The following is an 18,310-nucleotide window of genomic DNA, read 5'->3' on the forward strand; positions in this document are numbered from 1 at the left end:
AAACAATTGTTGATAAAGTTTGGAAGATCTGGGCTGCGGAGATGAGCCAAGAGAACATGTGAGAAGTGGAATCTGTATCCGAAAACTTTCCAGAAACCTGAGACTGACATGTTTAGACTCTAGCATGAACCAATTACTCTATAGTTGAGGCATCTGAGTGGCTTTTTAGTATTTACTTTTATAAAAAGTAGAGACAGACAGGAAAGTGACAGAGCGAGGGGGAAGTGGGGGGCGGGATTTGACCCGAGCCGGATTCGAACCCCAATCCCTATGAGCCTTTATGGTAATAATTCAGTACCATAGTATACGGTACCATTAAAAAATTTGGGGGTCAGTAATATATATATTTTTAATTAATGCTTTTATTCAGCAAGGATACAAATGATAAAAAATTATAGTATTATTTTGAACTTTCTATTTGCTTTCTATTCAGCATATAATCCTGAAAAAAAAATGTAAAATGTGTTTCCACTACAATATTATAACAGCAAAAACGGTTTTTGACTTTGAAAATGATAATAAATGTTTCTTGAGCAGCAAATCAGCTGATTTCTGAGGGATCATGTGACACTGAAGACTGGAGTAATAATGCTGAAAATTCAGCTTTACAATCACAGGAATAAATTAAATGTTAAAATATCTATTTAAATAGAAAACTGTTATTTTAAATTGTAATAATAGCCCTATTTTATAGTATTACTGTATATTACTGTATTTTTTATCAAATTAATGCAGGCTTGGGAAGTGTAAGAAACTTCTCTCAAAAACATTAAAAAATCTTTCCAACCACAAACTATTGAATGGTAGTGTATATCAAAGTACTATGGTTTTATCATTTGTGATACCATTCCTGTACAATGATAGGGTCATAATACACTGGATTTTGTAAGAGTGGTCATTGGACATGTACTGTAGTAATGTTGATAATTCTTCAACTGTGCTGGTGTGTTTAAGATATTGGTGGTGGTCTATGGTCTCCATCTCAAATGATCTATCATACATAACCTATGGAATGTTGGCTTTAGAATGACTGGTTTGGAAATTGTTCCAACAACTACTGTAAATAGCCCATGTCTAGTATATACTTTTTCCTTTCTGTAACATGGTTACGGTGGAGATTTCTGTGGCCTGGTACAGTCTGTCCACGAGGTTTTCCTCAGCAGTAACAGGATATTTTCAGACCAAAGTACCTGAGAAGAATTTTAATAATGTAAGAGGATTATTCCCATTCTGTTATGCACAGTGTAACAGTGCTTATATTTTTTCATTGGCTAGTACATAAACTACTTATTAGAGAACTGATGTGTATTACACAAACATTAGACACTGGAGAGCAGTATTGGCTTTGTGTTTTAACAGTGTTTGAAATGTGTTGCTGCTAAGCATGCCAAAACCATTCACTACTGGAGAGGATGATTTCCAAACCATCTGATATAAACACTGATGATAAGACACTGATATACACAGATGCGTGCATCACACACACCAGGTCTCCATCTGTCCTGCATAGTGTTAGATTCTACGGCATGGGATTCTTGTTATCTATTAATCTTTTATGCTTTGAGAGCTGAATACAAAGAAGAACTGGGCCTGTGATGTTACATAATCACTTCATAATTTAGGATAGTGACAACATTGGGCATCGGTAACATTAGTTTGTGCAGTCTCTGTCATGTATCGTCATGTCATAACATAAATTCTACCATTCCACCACCACACCAAAGTGAATTATCACGAAAACTAAAAGTGAAAGTGGCTGCTGTTGCAGCATGTTGTGAGGTTCATATGTCAAATTTATTGGCATGTGTATTGATTGACAGTGCTTTTAGTTCCTTTTTTTCTGAAGCATGTACAACTAAAATGTTAATTAAAATAGTCTCAAGTACATTAACTATTAAAAAGTTGGGGGTTGGTAAAACATTTAAATGTTTTTAGAAGTCTCTTGCTCCCCAAGGCTGCATTTATTTAATCAAAAATACAGTAAAAAAAAAATGTAATAGAAAATGAAATATTAAAATATTATTATAGACATTACTTCAGTCTCCAGTCCAGTCATGTCAGTGTCACATGATCCTTCAGAAATCATTCTAATATGCTGATTTGATGCTCAAGACATATTTTTTCTTATCTTATCAATGTTGAAAACAGTTAATATTTTTGTGTAAACAGCGATATACTTTTATTAAGGATTCTTTGATGAATATAAAGTTCTGAAGAACAGCATTTATTTGAAATTTAAATGTTTTGTATCATTATACGTGTCTTTACTGACACTTTTAAATTGTCTTTGCTGAATACAAGTATTAATTTATTTCAATAAGAAAAATGGTTGAATGGTATTGTGTCATACTGTTTTGCGCATTAAGCGTGCAAATTTTGCTTATATTTAAAGTTAGGTTAATTACCACCTTAATGTTAAGTTTTACATTTAAATGCTTAATTTAGATTTTTTAAGATAAATTTTTATCTATTTTTAAAATTGCTTTCCCATGAATTCAGAGTAGTCCTGCACTTTTCCTGTTTCAGATGGAGCAGTTTTCAGATGATGAGCTGGATCACGCTGCAGAGGAGGACAGTGATAAAGAGGACCAGGACCTGGACAAAATGTTTGGAGCATGGCTGGGAGAGCTGGACAAACTGACGAAGGTAAGGCTGAGAGATGATAACCAGTAAATTATGGTTGTCAGTCTAGATTAGGTTTGTGATGTCATTACCTGTGAGGCTTTAAGCAGTGAGATGATTGTCCTCTTAGATGCATTTCAATTTACTGTTTAAGCTTCTTTTATTAGTTTGTAATGTTATATTAAGTATGAATGACATCAGTGATAATCTGTATTTTTCTAAATTAATCAGAAAGTCCTGAAATCCCTCTACAGTGTTATTCACACTACTGACACAAGTTAAACTACTGTATATGTGTAGTCTCACCTCTCTTTATCTGTCTTGCTGTTTTTAGAGTCTAGATGATGGGAGACCAGAGAAGGTGAAGAAAGCACCGCTCAGACAAGAGTCAAACATGGCCAACATGGCCTATCGCTTCTCCGTTTATAACATCAACGGTAAGGCCACATCGTACGCTCTACTTTACAATATATTCAGTTATTATCCACAATATTATATTATCAAATTATAATATCATTATGACCTCAGATGAGGGCTGTAGATTGCAAAATTATTTATGTAATTGGGCACTACACTTTTTAATGTCATTATGAATCCATAAGGGTCATTATGATTTGTTTCCAATTTATTTTTTTAATTATTATGACCTCATGAGGTGCTTATTGATTCTCAGATCTCTGACATTCTAATGTCAATATGACTATTTACACTACCATTCAAAAGTTTGGGGTTGATGAGATTAGTTTTTTAAAATGTTTTTTAAAAAAGTCTCTCATGCTCTTAAAGGGATAGTTCACCCAAAAATGAAAATTACCCCATGATTTACTCACCCTCAAGGCATCCTAGGTGTAAATGACTTTCTTCTTTCAGATGAATCTAATCGGAGTTCTATTTAAAAATGTCCTGGCTCTTCCAAGTTTTTAAAGGCAGTGAATGGGTGTTATTTTTCAATAGTCCAAAAGAAGTCCAATAAAGCGCATCCATCCATCATTAAAAGTGTCCCACATGGCTCCATGGCGCAAATAAAGGCCTCCTGAAGCTAATCCATGCATTTTTGTTAGATATATCCATATATAAAACTTTATAAACAGTAATCTCTAGCTTCCACTAACTGTTGTTAGTCTTAATATCTGGCATGCTTAAATGAGCTGGTTTGTTTACATTTGTGTGTATGTGTACGTTTGTTTCCTTACAGAGGCTCTGAACCAGGGTGACGCAGTGGATCTGGATGCTCTGATGGCAGACCTCTGCTCCATCGAGCAGGAGCTCAGCACCATCAGTAAGCCTAGCAGCGCTTCCTCTCACCTTGGCCTGACTGGGGACGCCAAAGTCCGTCAGAAGCCCCCAGCCGGACGCAGTCACAGCACCAAGCACACGGGCAGCAGCAGTGGTGGGGCGAGTAGCAGTGGCGGCAGCACTAGCAGTAGTACCCGTGCCTCACCCGCGTCTACCATCAGGGTGGGCAGCTCCAACAGCAGACCTCCACTGGCATCCAACTTCTCTATGGATGACATCACAGCCCAGCTGGAAAAAGCCTCCCAAAGCATGGACGAAGCTGCCAGGCAGAGCTCCACATCCTTCAGCTCTGCTATCTCAGCACCGTACTCTTCCTCCACCATGCGGCGGCCAACCTCCCATCATCATCATCACAGGACAGGGTCGGTGGGTACGGTCACCGAGCATGAAGTGCGGTCCTTTGTCCATTCCTCTCGCTCTAGCATTAACTCGGCCTCTGCATCCAGCATGGATTCGCTGGACATCGAAAAACCCAAGTCTGATACGGATGGGTTACAGGACGGACAGGACCAGCCGAGTTCAGAGGTAAACAATGTTATCTCGTATTATCCGACATGTTGGATGGATTTTTTTTCACTTAGCTTGAAGCAGTTAAGAGACCTCTTTGAAGGATACATGCAACATGCCTTAGATTGTCTCAACCAGGGGTCAGGGCCCAATAGGGGGCCTCAAGATGACTTAAAATAATTTAAAATAAACCAAAACAACTAAAAATCTAAATATTTCTTAACAACATTATTTTTTTTTCTGCTTTGTGGAACCGGGTTTTGGAAAACCTAGGTATATGATGTACCATTGTGTGATTTCTAGACATGGAAGAATCATGTTAATGAATAAATTCTTATTTTATTAAAACTCCATAGGCATTTCATAAATTAATTTTTTTCTTGTTATGTCATGCTATTATAATATTTTAAGGCAGTGTTTCTCAACCCTGGTCCTGAGCGCCCCCCAGCACTGCACATTTTGTGTCTCCCTAATCAAACACACCTGATTCAACTCATTAGCTCATTAAAAGAAACTCCAGGAACTGAAATAGGTGTGTCAGATAAGGGAGACATACAAAATGTGCAGTGTTGTGGAGCGCCCTGAACCAGGGTTGAGAAACACTGTTTTAAGGGATAGAAATAGTGAGTAAAAATGTTTTTAAAAATCTTTACATTTAATCCTTGCCATGGGGCCTTTGAATATCGTTGTGTTCAATGGGGTGCCGATTGGAACAGCCTTCATGTCTAAAGCGCTTAAAAGGCTGCCCATGTAGGCAACTCACTAGGTTTTGGAACAGAACCCAGACAGTTAGTCAAGCCTCTAGTGGAGCAGATTAAGCATTAAATAGAGCATTGCTTCTGTCCCTGTCCGAAAGGCCAAATAAAAGCGGCTTTTACCCTCACTGCAGACTTAATTACACTGTGATTTCGCTGCAGTTTGGGTTGTATTTAGGTGTTGTATTGATACATAGTCTAACCCAAATTTTTTCTTTTCAGTAACTTTCAACCCATCGTGGGTACAGTTAAATAAATGCAGACTTCTCAAATGCATCAGTTATCAATTACATGTTCTTTCTTAAATGATAGGAAGGTCGTCATGCATCGTGTGTGACTTGAGGCTTTACTTGAGGCTTTTTCACATTGCCACCAAACACCAATTTGTTGGGTTTTTTTATATTAGTATGTTAACCGTGTTAGGTAATGTGAACCAACCTGTGAACAGAATGAGTTTGTGGTGATGATTTAAGAAGGCGCATAGACCACTGCTATTTAAAGCTGTCTACATGCTTCCTTCGATTGTTCAGAAGAATAGTCTTACAGAGCAGACCTATGCGGAGGGTTTTCACAAATCTGTCCTATCCCACAGAGCTTTACTGACAATCTGATTTTTAATTGTTTGTTTTCTTATAATAAGTGTGTAATAATAGCATAAAATGCATAGCAAATATTTATTTTCATTATTATTTTATATTAACTTTAATGTATTATTATTGTTATTATTGCATTTTATTCAGTTAGCAATTAATTTCATTATGCACGATGTTTCACAAAAAAAGCAAGCAAAAAAGCTAAATGTGCAGCACTTTTAAAGTGCCATGTTCATTTTATACAACACCATAATGCTTTTCATGATTGTCCATGTAGAATGGCTAATCGTGTTATATGAAATTGAACTATGTTTTGGATAAGACATTTTCTTGTTAGTTTCACTGATTATTGCACACAATTTTCCCCTGTGCTTTCACACTATGAAAAATCATTAATGTTTATTAATCAAAGCACTAATGTCTCTCCTCTCTCTCTCTGCACAAAGCACTCGTATCTGGACAGGGAGACTTCTCTCATTCTGAAAAGCATTGCAGGAAAGCCCTCTCATTTGCTGACCAAGGTGATGCCCTCTTTCCACCTCTGGATGTATTGAGTTTCTCCTAGTGGCTTCCTAACCCTTCTGTGCATGCAAGCATCATTCATTTTCATCCATTTTTCTTTCATTATGTGTCTTGATGTAAAGACATAATGAAGCTTTTCTAATGAAAGAAAGCTTTGTATAATTCCTGTAACCTTGTTCCTAATACCTTAGTGTTTTTTTTTTTTTTTTTTTTTTTTGTCAATTCATACTGACCCTAACCATCTCCCCACCTCCTGCGTCATGCTGATTCCTCGTCTGTAGCCAGTCAATTCAGTATGTCAAAGGACATCAGAAGAATCAGAATAAATGGTTGATGCAAAGCGATGTGCATGGATACTTCATATCATCTACAATGTTTGTATAGTTCCATAACAAAAAAGGGATGTTTAAGCCTCTATTAACTCAATTTTTGTATTTTTGAAATAGTTATAGTGCACTACATTTTAGGTCCGGTTCACACCAAGTCTGACAAATAAACAACACAATTTTTTTAAATAATCTGAACATTCAAAGAGTTCAAAGAGTTTGGTGCAAAGAGGTTCATGGAGATGCATTGTTTTTATTTTTTATAACTTACTGTGCATGTTCATCTTGGTGTGAATCGACCATTTTCATTATGTTCATTTATTTTGTATTTATTTTGTGTGCACTCAAAAAATTGGTGATGGGAATAAAAATAGTATTTTAAGGATTTTGCATTAACACTTCCTTGGTGAGAGAATGTTATTATTTTGTAAGCGAAACAAATATTCTCAAAGGAATGCAAAAGCATTGCAATAATTTTTTTCTTTTCATCTCATATTTTTCATCACCATGTCCCCTCAGGGGCTCCATAGCACCGTCCACTTGAAAACTAATTGTTTTGCACTAACAATATACACAAAAAAAATATATATCTAGAGAACATTCACACACACACATTTTGAGTGAGTCTGGGCCTTTTGAGTTCAGCAGCTCTTCAGGACTGCATGTCCAAATCAAATCATTAAACATGTATGAAAATATGTAAAGGATTTTGTTGAGCTCAATCCATTTAGAGGTTAAACATTTGGACATTTAAGTTCAACACAACAATATAAAACTTGTCATATTAGAATATGAAGGTGAAAACTGGACATGGATTATTTGTGATAGCTATTAGATTAACGTTGTGTTTTTGTTTTTGTTTTTGTTTTTTATTATGGAAGGAAACATGGTTTTATCACTGCTTATGTAACACAACATCTGTGATAATGACTGTAAGTGATGACTGTGTGCTCCCTCAGGGTTTGTATGTACAGTACCTGTTCATTAGAGAGGTACAGCCCCAGATCGGTTAGCTGTGGACAGGTGGCAGACAGACCTGCAAGGTACCGAGTGACATAATGATCAGCACAACAGATGGATTAGGAAGAGATCGAGTTTCATCAGAAACAGCAGGGTGCAGTCCCACACAAAAGTGTTTTGCTTCCTCACAGACAACTGTACGCCACATTCAACCAGTGTTTGTTTTCTCTTTTTTTAGAGGATTTACCTGCTCGACCAAAACTGTTTTGAAAGCAGTGTTCAGTATAAGTCCCAATCTTTCTTAGCAAAGATCAGTTCATCCTGTTAAACTGTGCTGTGGCCTGTAGACCAACAGCAGCCTGACCAGTGCCATCCACTCCAGGGACCCAAGTTGAAAGTGTATTAAATTCAACACCATCTAATGGCAATTTATAAATATTTTTCATTTTTTAGTCAAATTTTGGAATTTCAATCTCATTTGTTTTCATAAGATCTGCTTATGTTCCACTGATGGTTATGTTTATGCGTGGACCTTCATGTTTTCTTTATTTCTAAAAGTGCGTAAAAATTGATACAAAATCGGCATTTCATAAAATAGTTACATTTTCTCGTAAAATATTGGTTAAACCATTCACTAGGAAGGATCATGTTTACTCGCTATCAAGGTGCAGATCTCAGACTCCGCACAGTAGCACTCTAGTTTTAGTAAACCCCTAATACGTCTGTGGGAAATCGCTTTACGGATGTGCTGAGCGTCTTTTGTTTTGTTGTACTTTGCTGTTTTGCAGTGGACACTATCTAAAGTGCGAGTCAGTTGTGTTGTAGCAGCATTAGCAAGGCTTGGAGTCAGTCGAGGTGATCTGATTGGTTGGAGGAGTAGAGTGAACGTGCTGGTAATCCGCTTTTCACTCGGGAGGTTTCGTCACCTAGATTTTCAATCTTTATTCAGACACTGTTCATCACTGCCCTTGTGCACTACACTTTAGCATACTTTTAAAAAGAGTACTTATTACAGATATACTTCAAAATACTTAAGTGTGAACTGAATGTAATGTTTTTGGACACTTAATTGCATCTTAACTGCAATTAAATGAAAATATGTTATAGTTTAAATTTATATAAATGCAATTAATTGAACTTAGGTTCTACAATTTTTTTTTCTTCAAAAAAGCACTCTTAAGTACATCTATATTATATGTAATTTCATAATTCCTCCTTATAGTCTTTGAAATGAATGAGATTAATTAATTATGGTTAAATACAATTTTTATTGAAACTTGTATGATATGCATTTAAATATATTTGTAATTTCACATGTCATGATGAAGTTGCCATTTAGTACATTTAAAATACATTAGCTTTAAATGTAATATCAAAAAACACACTACAGTTAAAATTATAATTAGATACTTTACAAGTGCTTTACTATGCAAGTCAACACATCAAAATGTACTACTTTAAATCACAACAAAAGACTATTAAAACAATTGTTTATAATGCAATTAATTTGATATTATAGCAAAATGCACTTGCCTTTTATTTCATTAATATTATCTAAAAGCTGACTCTCCTAATTTCCCAAAAATCTTGGACGCTATACAAACCCTGATATCTCAGCAATAGAGATAATTGTAGTTTCTGCAGCCAGGTGGTTTGTGATGTAGAATTACTGGTCAGGGGAACAGCTGCTGGGCAGTTTCTGCTGCTGCTTATCGGCTTATTTTTAGGTTCACTGTTGTTTTGTGTCAGGGTTTTCTTTCTCTCTTTTATTTTTTTAGACAGTGGCTAATTTAGTTTAGAAATTAAGCCCTTGAAATTTAGTAACAGTAACCACTTATAGTATCTGGATTCTGATCTTTAGATGAGGCTATTATTATAGAAGAAATGCTTCTTTTAAATATGTGTGTTTCTGTGTCAGCTATGTCCAATTTCCACTTGCTGTCTATGAGTCATGAGCTCACACCACTTTTTTCACCATCATTTAAACCAAAAAGGACCATGCACTTTGTGCTCTGATATTTTTAGAAATTTACATTTTTTTATATATATATACTGTATATGTATATATACTGTACATATAGTTACATATACAGTACATATAGTTACATATACAGTTTTATATGGTCCAATTCGATTATGGGGAATTAGACACTAAAAAACTCCCTATAGGTGTGTGTGTGTGTGTGTGTGTGTGTGTGTGTGTGTGTGTGTGAGTGTGTGTGTGTGTGAGCCCTGTGATGGACTGGCCATCCATTCTGGCCCAAAACTGCTGGGATAGGCTCCAGCCCCCCATGACCCTGTAGAGGATAAAGCAGTTTGGAAAATGGATGGATGGACTAACTCATAATGTTGTTCCAAACCCAAAAAACTTGCTTTGATCATCAAGTCATATTTTTTATTAAATCTGAGAGACTTCTGTTCCTCTATTGAAAGTCCATTCCACCAAAACTTGTAGATTCATAAAATGTTCATAAAGACATTGTAAAAGAATGAGGTTTGTTCTTGCTCAACATATGCGATCGAGCTTCCATTTACCATACTCAATGTACTTTATGTATGTGCATTGATCAATGTTTATATGAAAAGAAAGGCTTGAATTAAATCATATAAAGCAATTATGTCAGAGGACTTTGATTAAACCACTCGGTCCATATGGATTACTTTTACTATTTACTTTTAGTATTTAAGTTTCAGTCAAATAGTCTTTCAGTGAAGGGATGGAAATCTTTAAAACTGATAAATATGAGCAAGAATAAATGCAGGGCTCTGAATATGAATATTGTGCTATTTGCACGTTACTATTTCTATAGCTGATGTGTTCAGCATTAGTCAGGGGAGGTTGTTTACTGTTAAGAGGATTGAGCTGTAATTCCCTCATTTGCCATTTGGTTAGTTAAAATGAGGAGGCATGTGTGTCCAGATTTTAGGATGATTCTGTAGCTAGTCAGTTTTTCTGTGGCCTTTTGTGGCTGTTTTCTCATGTGTTTGTGTGTTATTCACTGCAGTGTGAGAGGATAATACAATGTGATTCGGCACAATCCCAAACCCAGACTAAAGCAATTGCACACAGAAACAGATGGGGAGGTCTTGACAGAAGTCTGACAGTAAAAGGGGAGGGATCATCTCCTTGTTTTACAGAGAGAGAGAGAGAGATTAGCCAGTAGACGAGAGGTAGTAGAGTGTAGCCATTTCTGCCCATCCTCCACCTCTCTGCTGCTTGTAGTAGAGGCATTTTATGCTCTTGGGCAGAGGAGCTTCTCACTGGGAATCATTTATGCTGTTGGAGGGGTATTTCAGTCATTTATTCTTCAGTAATCTCACAGCTTCCTGACCATTATGGATTTACATGGACATTAAATTGTTTTGATCATGGATCTGCAAACCTCAGCGATGGCCAGAACAGTCACGAATGGACATGGACCAGCTTCGGACTTGCTACAATGGGATATTTTTCTATTCGACTAGACCTATAACTCTAAATGTGACTATTGAAAAGCAGCTTTCTGTTATCTGTTGAGGCGAATCTGTATTAGGGATTGCAAAAGGGCTACCAGATGCAAATGGGGCGAATGCCAGGGGAAGAGCATTCAGATTGTATTTCCTTATAGATGTCATAGCACTGCTTGTTTTTAAGCCTTTACATTCCTCTTTATTATTTTTGCACCAAAATCTGTTCTTCAAGGTCAAATAATCCTTTTTACAATGGCATCTTGCTGGAAAAGCCAGGTAAATGTGAGGGTTGTGCATTCCAGTTCTTGTAGATCTTCAAATGTCCAAATGTTTAACCATAGGAAGGTAGTTACACTGTACTAATTCAGATGTATTTCCCTGTGGTGACTGTGTTTGTATGTGTATATTTAGGAGGAACAAGCTGCCAAACAAAAAGCTGAGAAGATCCGAGTAGCTCTGGAGAAGATAAAGGAAGCACAGGTTAAAAAGGTGAGATGGTCAGCAGTTTTTTTGTTTACATGTCAACATATCTTAACTGAACAAGTGACGCAAACCTAGTCACATATATGTTTACAGTGATTTAACAACCTGTAATGCTACATCTGTGCTCTACAGTAGTTTTCAGATGACACCATCAGCATGTGCAGTGTGGTGTAGTGTAGAAGTGGGTCATCGTGGTGTAATGCAGCACACTTACACGGCTGAATCAGGCCCTCGTGGGACCTGGGAAATGATTTTATAGCACATTTTCATAGAAGGGTTAGTGTAATTTGGCTTTGGAAGAGCTGTGTTGTCTCTAATAGAGACTGACCAATATTCAGTTGACCAATGTGTTTACTGTTATAAACACATTCTACTTGGTTAATGTTTTAATAATAATAATAATAATTCATTATCATTGTCGTTAATAAAATATTAATAATAAGATTTGTTGGCGTTTTCTAATGATTTTCCAAAAAGGTGTGCCCTTTATCACACTTTCTACTTTGGTTAGCAGTTCTTTTATTATAATAATAATAATAATAATAATTATTATTATTATTATTATTACTTTTTTTAACATTATTATGTTTTATTGTTGTTTTCAAATAAAGCAATAAGCCCAGTAAAGCCATGGTTCACAATGATTATATTTATGCACGATGCCGTGTGTTTAGCTGTTTTAAAATCAGTATAAACCACAGCTTCATGGGGCTTAGGGTTACTACATACACCTGACAAGGTTCATAAAATAAACACACAGCAACAACATGAATAATAATAATAAAATGTATAAATGTAAATGTATTGTAAATGTATTATTATTATTGTTATTATTATTGTTATTATTATTATTATTATTATTATTTATGACAAATAACAGTGCTTCTCCTAAGCAATGTAATTCAGGTGTGTGTTTATAGAGTATTTTACAATGGCTTTGAACGCACCTCAGCCAATCATAATCAGGGGACCTTAACTATATTAGTTTAAGGATAAATTCTAAGTATTAACTTATTGCTTATTAGCATGCATAGTACTAGCATGTTGGCTGTTTATTAGTACTTATAAGCACATATTAATGCCTTATTCTGCATGACCATATTTTAGATCCCTTAATCCTAACCAATATCTAAACTTAACAACTACCTTACTAACTATTAATATGCAGCAAATTAGGGTGACCTACTTATTTAGTTACTGTCCATTAAAGAAATAAAATTAATATTATTAATAATTTTGTCATATCATTTCTCTGATACTCTGATACTTTCACTCTATGTTGGCAAGTATAAATGTATATAAGTAGATAAAAGTGCAGTTACAAAAACTGATGTCCTGTGTCAGGGCTTCCTGAGGTTTCTGTGCTGTTATCTGAAAACAGGGTGAAACGGGGCTGTGTTTATACAAACAGCCAAGCCCGGATGATCAAGACAACTTAAATCTGTGCACGTGCGCCCGTGTGGCCTTACTCTCCCCCAGCGCGTGTTCTCCAAATATATTAGTGTGGGTCAGCAGCCCTGATGGAATGTTTTCTGGGTCAGGTCACTGTCACAGTACACAAACTGAGCCTGCTGCTCTGAAATCTCTCTTGAAGTGAAATCGCTGCAAATGTGCTCTTAAAATCCACAGTTAATCTGGAATGAGTGCTTGCAGACAGTAACAAGCTGCTGGATTTATGGCGGTGCTCAGGGAGGAAGCCGTCACCTTGTGTTCTGAGATATTGATGACCCTAATAATGATCTGATAAATACATTTCTGTTAAAAATATCTGCGGATATTTTTGAGTAATGATGGAAATTCATTGTTGAATCAGTGCATGCAACCAACAGTGAGAAAGAAGTGATTGTTAGAAATCTATTTTCTCAAAAGTATCAGCATATAGTGTGTGGCTTGCGGTAGATTAGAGTAGAGGGTAGATTAATAACCTCTGTTGATTCTGATATTTTCACTGGCCTTTGATCATTCGTATGGTAAAATGTAGGTCAGTGTGGAATGTCTTAGAGAGAGAGGGGATTCCTATTGGTTAATATGTTCACAGGCCTTTGTTGTTGCTGGGACATTTTTCTTACTAAAATGGGGATATGTATGTGGAAGGGTTATTTCTTTTTATATTGTTTGTGAGCAGTTAATGTTGTTGCTGTTTTACTCAAATCTGAGGTGAATGTTTGCCTGGAGTGCCTAAAATGCCACAAAACACAGATCACCATGTAACCCACTGATGAAAGAGAAATTTATGTAAACACCAAAAGATGTACAAACATATGCAATGGTTTGTTATGTTCTGTCTCTCCCCTATTGGTAATCCGAGTGCACCTATCAGATGAAAGCTCAAAGACTGTGATGGTGGATGAGAGACAGACGGTGCGTCAAGTGCTGGACAGCCTGCTGGACAAATCCCACTGCGGTTATAGCCTGGACTGGTCTCTGGTGGAAATCATCTCTGAACTCCAGATGGGTAAGAGACAGAAGACAGACCTCTGACTGATCCTCATTGTAGCTTGTTCTGGACAAGAACTGCCCAGGAATTGACATGAAAATGAACCGACAACAGGATGTTTTAGGTAAATTTGGAATTGGTACCACAGTAAAAGACCAACATGCAACAAACTGGTACAAATAGTGTCACAAAAATCCTGTAAAAAGTTTTACAGGCAACAACAAAGTAATATGTATTTATGTTTTTTTGTAAACACTATCGGTAAGATGTTTTTTAAAGAAATTAAAGAAAGAAATTAATACTTAATACTAAAGTCAGCAAGGGTGTATTAAATTGATCAAAAGTGGCAGTAAAGGCATTTACAGTGGTGTGAAAAAGTGTTGGCTGATTTCTTTTTTTCTTTTTTTTTTGCATGCTTGTCACACTTTAATGTTTCAGATCGTCAAACAAATTTAAATATTAGTCAAAGATAACACAAGTAAACACAACATGCAGTTTTTAAATTAAGGTTTTTATTATTAAGGGAAAGCAACATCCAATACTACATGGTCCTGTGTGGAAAAGTGTTTGCCCCCAAACCTAATAACTGGTTGGGCCACCCTCAGCAGCAGCAACTGCAATCAAGCGTTTGCGATCACTTGCAATGAGTCTGTTACAGCGCTGTGGAGGAATGTTGGTCCACTCATCTATGCAGAATTGTTGTAATTCAGCCACAATGGAGGGTTTTTGAGCATTAACCGCCTTTTTAAGGTCATGCCACAGCGTCTCAATAGGATTCAGGTCAGGACTTTGACTAGGCCACTCCAAAGTCTTCATTCTGTTTTTCTTCAGCCATTCAGATGTGGACTTGCTGGTGTGTTTTGGATCATTGTCCTGCTTCAGAACCCAAGTTTGCTTCAGCTTGAGGTCACGAACAGATGGCCTGACATTCTCCTTCAGGATTTTTTGGTAAACAGCTGAATTCTTGGTTCCATTTATCACAGCAAGTCTTCGAGTTCCTGAAGCAGCAAAACAGCCTCAGACCATCACACTACCACCACCATATTTTACTGTTGGTATGATGTTCTTTTTCTGAAATGCGGTGTTACTTTTACACCAGACATAATGGGACACACACCTTCCAAAAAGTTCAACTTTTGTCTCGTCAGTCCACAGAGTATTTTCACAAAAGTTTTGGGGATCATCAAGATGTTTTCTGGCAAAATTGAGACGAGACTTTGTTATTTTTGCTCAGCAGTGGTTTTCGTCTTGAACTCTGCCATGAAGACCATTTTTGCCCAGTCTCTTTCTTATGCTGGAGTCATGAACACTGACCTTAACTGAGGCAAGTGAGGCCTGCAGTTCTTTGGATGTTGTTGTGGGGTCTTTTGTGACCTCTTGGATGAGTCGTCGCCCACCTCTCCATTTCTCCACTGTTCCAAGTTTTCTCCATTTGTGAATAATGGCTCTCACTGTGGTTCACTGGAGTCCCAAAGCTTTAGAAATGGCTTTATAGCCTTTTCCAGACTGATAGATCTCAATTACTTTCTTTCTCATTTGTTTCTGAATTTCTCTGGATCTCGGCATGATGTATAGCTTTTGAGGATCTTTTGGCCTACTTCACTTTGTCAGGCAGGTCCTATTGAAGAGATTTCTTGACTGTGAACAGGTGTGGCAGTAATCAGGCCTGGGTGTGGCTAGAGAAACTGAACTCAGGTGTGATAAACCACAGTTTTAACAGGGGGGCAAACACTTCTTCACACAGGGCAATGTAGTTTTGGATTTTGTTTTTAATAAAAACCTTAATTTAAAAACTGCATGTTGTGTTTACTTGTGTTATCTTTGACTATTATTTAAATTTGTTTGTGGATCTGAAACATTAAAGTGTGACAAACATGCAAAAAAAAATAAAAAATTCACACCTCTGTTCTTTTCAACTTTCTATTCATCAAAGAATCCTGAAAACTGAAAGACATTTGGAACTGTTGTTATTCATAATTTACATTTAAAAGCAAAATTACTTATTATTTAACCAACACCCCTTCAAACAAAGCAGAATGCACAGTTGTGCATGTAGATATCTTAATTACTTCTAATTTGGTGCTAATTGCTAAACAAAACTCTTAAATATCATTGTTTTAAATATAATTTACATTTGTACATTCATTGTAAACAAACCAATGCTAAACAAAGTAGACTGATAAAAAACCTGTGCGTCATCAAAAACGTGGTCTGGCAGGAAATGCACATGCTGTGGCATGTTGTGTGCTGGCACTTGAGTACAGATGATAATAGACTATTCATTCACTGACTATTCTAAAGAGAGACTGAATCAATAAACAGAAATGAAAAAAGAGATTAAAGTCATGTGGTCAGGCTTGCCCCAGATCAAGCACAATGACAGCTGGATGATAATGCACATCTTTCTTTTTTTTCTGCTGGTCTTCAAAATATAACAGCAGTCCTGTTTGATTTATTTGATCACTGTAGATAGCAACAAGTATAGATTAGCAAAGTCTATGTCTGAAATCCCAGTAGGATTAACCCATACAGTCATGTGCAGTCTGAGGGAGGATAGCACTAGATTAGGTAAATATTACCATAACCGGTTCCACTGATTGGTCAGGACAAATGTGGAAGGCAAAGAAAAATGTTTTTTGATAACCTGAATACCACAACCCTGTTATTCATACTCTAAAATGCCCCCCGTCAGGTTTGTTTTTCTCACATGTCAGATTTTTTATTAAAGAAGTGGTCGATCATTCCGCATTGAGACATTATACTGTACACTAGTATTATAAAGTTTGGGTAGATAAGATTTTATTTGTTTTTTAAAGTCTCTTATACTTTCCATGGCTGTATTTGTTTAATCAGAAACACAGTAAAACAGTAATATTGTGAAATATTATTACAGTTTAAAATAACTCTTTTATAGTATATTTTAAAATGCATTGTATTCCTGTGATGCAAAGCTGAATTCTCAGCATCATTACTCCAGTCTTCAGTGTCACATGACCCTTCAGAAATTATTCTGATATGATGATTTGCTGCTCAGGAAACATTTCTTATTATTATCAATGTTGAAAACAATTGTGCTACGTAATATTTTTGTGAAAACTATGATACTCTATTCTTTAATATATGGAAATATATTACGGAACAGCATTTGAAAAAGTAAAGACATTTATCATGTTAAAAAAAAAGATTTCTGTCACTTTTGATCAATTTGATACATCTTTTCTGAATAAAAGTATTTAATTTCATTAAAAAAAAAAAAAAAATTATACTGACCCCAAACTTTTGAACAGTAGTCTAACTTTGCATATTAGCACAGGTAATGTTATAGTCTTTTATAGACTACTTTTATTTTTATGTATTTTCAGATTAGTGCAATGCATTGCCCCATAGACTTCCATTGTAAATGCATTTTTTTTTATGATCTGAAGAATCATATCAAATGGAATCAAATCAAATCAGGAATGAAAGGAATCAAATTTGTTATCTGTGGTATGTTTTTGATAGAGCTGTATTAAACTTTGAACCTGCACCCTCCCTTGCCGTGTCTGATAAACTGTAGGAGTGTGTGAGTCAGAGGCCTTATGTGCTGGGCTGCTCTGTATGTAGGTCCTGAGCGATCATGCGTGTGGCCGTAGCCTACATCTCCAGGGCTTCAGCTTTTCCACTCTCTGCTCTTTCAGTGGTGGGAGAAAAAGACAGAGAGGGAAATGACGAGAAACTCTAGTGCTAGCGTACTGAATACCCACCAGATGGACTGTGCTAAAATCCCTTTAATAGAAAGAGCAGCGGAGGTCTTTTCTGGAGGTATTATGTGCAAGCTGATGGATTGTTACAGTTTATAGTAAGTAATGATGTGTTTTTGCCCCTCAGGCTGAGTGAGTTCAAAATAGATGTACACACTTATAGTTTTAATTTTAATTACTTGATTGACACACTCTTTTTAATTTTGATATTGTTCTTGAATGATTCTTGTCTTGCTGTCAGACCTAGTCAAACTCTCAGATTTTGCTCTTGTGGCAGATTTGGTTGTTGGCTCCTTGTTTTTGAAGGTTGTACATGTTGAGGTTAAAGGTCACACATTTAGTGTTAAGGTGTGACAGAATCAGGCTTAATCCAGGCATTAGGATCAAGAGGAAGGGATCGTTAAATCCTCAAGTACCTTTAATCATCTAACAGATGGACCGCTGTCAGAGTAGTGAATTCACTGTTCATTATTTATCATGTTTGAAAAACTGTTAAAAGTTTGCCTTTTATAGTCTGTCCACTTGTTTAGGGCAGAGCTTTCCAAACTTAAGAATCTCGTGTCTGACAGGATACTTTTCAGTGTACAAGGCAAACATTAGACTCACACCATGTACCCCG

General features: G+C 36.3%; 1 protein-coding gene across 1 annotated transcript in view; it reads left to right on the plus strand.

Moving 5' to 3' along the window:
* LOC109096273 (ras-associated and pleckstrin homology domains-containing protein 1-like) overlaps nt 1-18,310 on the plus strand; it is a 57,584-nt gene that overhangs the window by 31,178 nt on the left and 8,096 nt on the right. The window contains exons 3-8 of the mRNA XM_042763425.1: nt 2,505-2,646; nt 2,957-3,059; nt 3,818-4,443; nt 6,220-6,294; nt 11,443-11,519; nt 13,809-13,969. Of these exons, the coding sequence (XP_042619359.1) occupies nt 2,527-2,646; nt 2,957-3,059; nt 3,818-4,443; nt 6,220-6,294; nt 11,443-11,519; nt 13,809-13,969 (1,162 nt within the window). The 5' untranslated portion in view covers nt 2,505-2,526. The remainder of the gene's footprint in view (nt 1-2,504; nt 2,647-2,956; nt 3,060-3,817; nt 4,444-6,219; nt 6,295-11,442; nt 11,520-13,808; nt 13,970-18,310) is intronic.

The sequence above is a fragment of the Cyprinus carpio genome, chromosome A9, assembly GCF_018340385.1.
Source record: "Cyprinus carpio isolate SPL01 chromosome A9, ASM1834038v1, whole genome shotgun sequence".
Lineage (NCBI taxonomy): Eukaryota > Metazoa > Chordata > Actinopteri > Cypriniformes > Cyprinidae > Cyprinus > Cyprinus carpio.